The sequence below is a fragment of the Tachysurus fulvidraco genome, chromosome 15 (assembly GCF_022655615.1).
Source record: "Tachysurus fulvidraco isolate hzauxx_2018 chromosome 15, HZAU_PFXX_2.0, whole genome shotgun sequence".
Lineage (NCBI taxonomy): Eukaryota > Metazoa > Chordata > Actinopteri > Siluriformes > Bagridae > Tachysurus > Tachysurus fulvidraco.
This window is the reverse complement of record NC_062532.1, coordinates 8,108,349-8,112,516: the sequence shown is the minus strand read 5'-3', so window position 1 is coordinate 8,112,516 and position 4,168 is coordinate 8,108,349. Positions and strand designations below refer to the sequence as shown.

General features: G+C 38.1%; 1 protein-coding gene across 2 annotated transcripts; it reads left to right on the top strand.

Moving 5' to 3' along the window:
* The first annotated feature begins 338 nt into the window (after positions 1–338).
* On the top strand, positions 339–3,775 carry LOC113659200. 2 transcript variants are annotated; one of them, XM_027171851.2, is made up of 4 exons: positions 339–528; positions 869–1,210; positions 1,601–1,743; positions 3,636–3,775. In XM_027171851.2, the coding sequence occupies exons 1-4, from the start codon at positions 459–461 to the stop codon at positions 3,723–3,725; spliced, it is 645 nt and encodes a 214-aa protein (XP_027027652.1). In that variant the 5' UTR covers positions 339–458; the 3' UTR covers positions 3,726–3,775. The 2 variants fall into 2 exon arrangements, with proteins under 2 accessions (XP_027027652.1, XP_027027653.1); XM_027171852.2 differs by lacking the exon at positions 3,636–3,775 and adding an exon at positions 2,046–2,261 and having other exon boundaries at positions 343–528.
* Positions 3,776–4,168: the final 393 nt, after the last annotated feature.

The window sequence follows — 4,168 nt, the reverse complement described above, 5'->3', positions numbered from 1 at the left end:
TTTAAGGATGGCCTAAATCCAACATCAAATTTAACATCCAGAATTACAACTTAGCAAAACAGTCAACGAGACCTTTCCTGGCTTATTGTATCTCCAGCTGTGGAGAAACCCCTCTTAGAGGCTTAGATTTGCTTCATTGTTGTAGCTTTGGAAATGAATCCAGTGTAAACAATTAATATTCATGAGGTAAGACGTGGCTATTTTAAATGACCGCTCCCAGCGCTTTGCCCGTCATCGCATCGGAATCGCGTTTGGAACCGAAACTTAAAAATTCCACGCGGTACCAGTTCCTGTTAAAAAAACAGAACCGATTCTGAATAAGAACCGGTTCTTCGGTTCCCAACCCTACTGATGTCAGCACATTTGCCTTACAGACCTTTACAGATGTGGTTATTTCCTGTTATGCTTATATGTAGCAGCACACGGTATGAAGTAGGTTTAGTTTTGCTGATAAAGCCATGATGTCAAAACTGACTATAACTTTATACTTTACTGCTGCTTTGGTTGTCTACAACATTCAAGGAGCAGGTGAGAGCAGCATTTTCTCTTATAATAGACTTTCATTATTATCATGAATTATTAGCATATTTTGTTGGAAACATTTGATAGGATATTTTAAAAAAACATATTAACATATTTTGTTGGAAACATTTGATAGGACATTAAAAAAACTATATACAGTATTTCTGGTAGACACTGATAGACGTTTTATGATATGGCATTTTAATTAGGTATTTTAATGAAATATGTAATATCTCTTTATTAATTGTACCAGTTCTCTAGCAGAATATCTTCTATTTGCTTCATGGTTTAGTTTGCTTTTGTTTTGTTTTCAAGAAGAATGATTTATTTTCCTTTCTTTATACAGACTCTGAGAGGAAGAAAGGTTTTGAAAAGATGAAAAAGGGGGAAAACTTTACAATGAAATGCAATACAATGGACAAGCAAACAGATACTTTAAATATATATTCAAGACTCCCTAGCAAGCATATAGTGCTGGCCTATGACATACAAAGGAACGTCTGTACTTTTGGTCCTAAATACAAAAAAAGAATGACAATCAGTGGCACTGCAAAAAAACTAACTGTGACAATTACAGACATGCAGCCAAATGATTCTGGACTTTACATAGGCCACTATACAAAATTTGATATAACAAAAGGTGTAGAAGAAGGAGAAGAAGGCTGCAGCAGTCTCCTGTTTGTGAATGGTAAGTATGCATTTGTCTTTAGACTATATATTAGACAGTATTAATGCTGACACCACTTTTCTATGCTACAATACTAAATAACAGTGCATAATGAATTCTTGGTGTCCAATCAGAAAAAAGTGATAAAAGTGTGGATTGTACAGCATCGATAAATGGGAATTATTGCAGTTTAGTAACCAAAGTACGGATTCATATGAACACAACTACATATAGTTTGTAGTTGTCTTGATCCTAGATCAGTGTTTCCTAACTTAGTCAATGAGGTTCCCCAGTCAGACCACATGTATTGCTATAGTCTTGGTTATATGTAATCATGGATTACATATACGCTATATATTAAGTCAATAATGTAATAATAATGAATGTTCTACCTGTTATGTGTTTTTACAGATGTGGATAAGACCGTACCCACTGAAAAATCAACTAGTAATATGTCACCTGCTATGTCTGAGCCACTGGTGCTGGTCTTTGCCCTGATTGCATGCACTATATTTTTGGTTTGTTTCCTGAAGATGTGGATGTGTGTACCCAAGGTAGGCACAACAAAACATTCTGCACCCATGTGAATGTTCTGGTCTTCTTTTTTATTATGAAACTTAGTCATTCTTACTTATATTGGTTATGTTGTATTGCTACAGTATTTTTTGCTAAGCCCTTGCTGTTATAATGTTGCTTTGTATATACATGGAGTTCTATGTTGACTCCTTAAGCTTGCTAAACTTATGGACTTTGTTATGATCTCAGTCTGTCACTTTCCAGACTGGGCTTGCACATGCATATTTTAAGTCTTAGTTTCTCTACTTCTACTAAAGTTCAGGTTCCCCTTTTCCCTTAGGCCCTCAATCTCAGAGTCAGCAGGTCCGTCCAGTTGGTCGCATGATTCAGCTGTCTCACCCAACTCCCTACATGAGGCCTGTTTCAGCTGAACTTTTGACTTTCACTTCCTCACACATTGTTGATCAGAGAGCTCAGACTGACTAGGCCTGATAGTAAAAGTAACCAGACTCAGTGCTAAGTCTATGAATACAATAAACTTCTTTTCTTGTTTACACTTTGACTCAGGTGTGGCTATTTATATGTTAGTCATATATTACCTTAAAACTATTACAGCATCTGGCCTATTCCCATACGACATCAATTGTAATATTTTGTAAGGCATAATACTTTACTTTGGGGCATTCTTGAGTCTTAAGATTTTTCACAACACTCTACTAACCTTTATATTTATCGTCTCTCTCTCCAGCTATCGTCATCACACACCCCCCCACACACACACTCCCGTGAAGTTAAGGAAAGTGTCTTGTGTTCTCTGTGACCGTAAAGTCGTGTTTGTGTTTGAAGTTACCATTGATCACTGCCTGCAGCCAGAATCAAATGCAGGATACAGCTTTCAATTATTCAGACACAAACTAGAATAACTTAACATGGCAAAATAAAGAGGAACTACCTCACGGGTATTCGGATCACCAAAATGCACCGGCCTTTGCGAATACTTGCACCGTCAAAGCCAACATCAACATCAAAGTTTGTCGTGACAAACTTTACAAATCTAGTTATTATTATTCTTAGCCAAAAATTTATTTAAAAAAAGCGGCCTAGGGCTTTCCAGGCACATGCACCAAATTCGGATATGTCGTAGACCCTGGTCTGAAGTTTGTTGCCTGTAGTTTGTTTTCCCGTAGTCGAACATCCCATAGACTTGAATAGGGAATTCCGAAAAGTCCTTTAAGCTCTCACACACACAATACATCCAACATTAAGAATTGCATGTACTATTCTATGTAGTATAATAAGTAGAATCCCATAATGACTGCAGTATTGACATGAAATATCCAAACCCTCAGTAGCCACTTTTTGCCAAAAGTATTGGCACACCACCGGGTTGTCTAGTGACGTCACTCGACACCACGTGATGTCACATGTAGCCCTGCCCCCAGAACAAGTGAAATTAAAAATTTGTACAACATGGACATGTGACATATCAAAACACTCAGCACAATGAGGGGAACTGCCCCACGGGTATTCTGGTCACGTCACGTGACGTCACGTGACTTCACGTGAAAATTAAAAATTTGCACAACATGGACATGTGACATATCAAAACATTCAGCACAATGAGGGGAACTACCTCATGGGTATTCGGATCACGTCACATGCTCATGTCCGCTCACCTCCAAAAGTATTGGCACCCTAGGTCTAGTAGCTTTCACAATCTTTCTGTCCACTCGCCTCCAAAATGCCCTGGCCTTTGTGAATACTTGCACCGTCAAAGCCAACATCAAAGTTTGTCGCGAAAATATCTAGTTTTGTCTGTCATGCAAAGCTCTGCACTTCCCAAAAAGTGACTGTGATGTGGTGCCTGTGGTTTGTTGTTGCAAAGCTACAAAAGAATATGCTCGAAAATTACACTTTTTTATTTTCACAGATAAAGGCCAAATGTGTGAAGCAAGATGCAGTGACTTCAAGGGAATATAGCCCAGTCTATGAGGATATGCACAGGTTGCAAAATAGATAAGCTGCTATTTTTTGCCTAATTGTGTAAAAATATAAGGATGTTTTATGTCGTCATTACTGAAATGCTCAATAATGCTTTTAAACTTGCAATCTGTTTCTCTTAAATGTATTAAATATTGGACTTCTGGCTTAGCTAAGCATGGAGTAGGTTGCATCGAGCTCCGCTCCTACAGAGTTTGTTTCTCCATTATTTGTAGGCAAGATTTGCTCACTTTTGGTAGCTTGTAAGTTTTTCTAAACCTGTTTTGAACAAGAATTATTTAGATTTTCAGCGACTACAATGCCACCCAAGGTCAATAAAAGCGCAAATGCCTCTCAGCCTCACCTGCGGCCTGTTGCCAGCGCTGCATCCCCACGTCGTGGTGAGACCTCGCTGTCGCTACACTGTAAAAAATTTTAAGCCAGTACAACTAAAAAAATATTAGTACTAATTTCCCCTAGCTT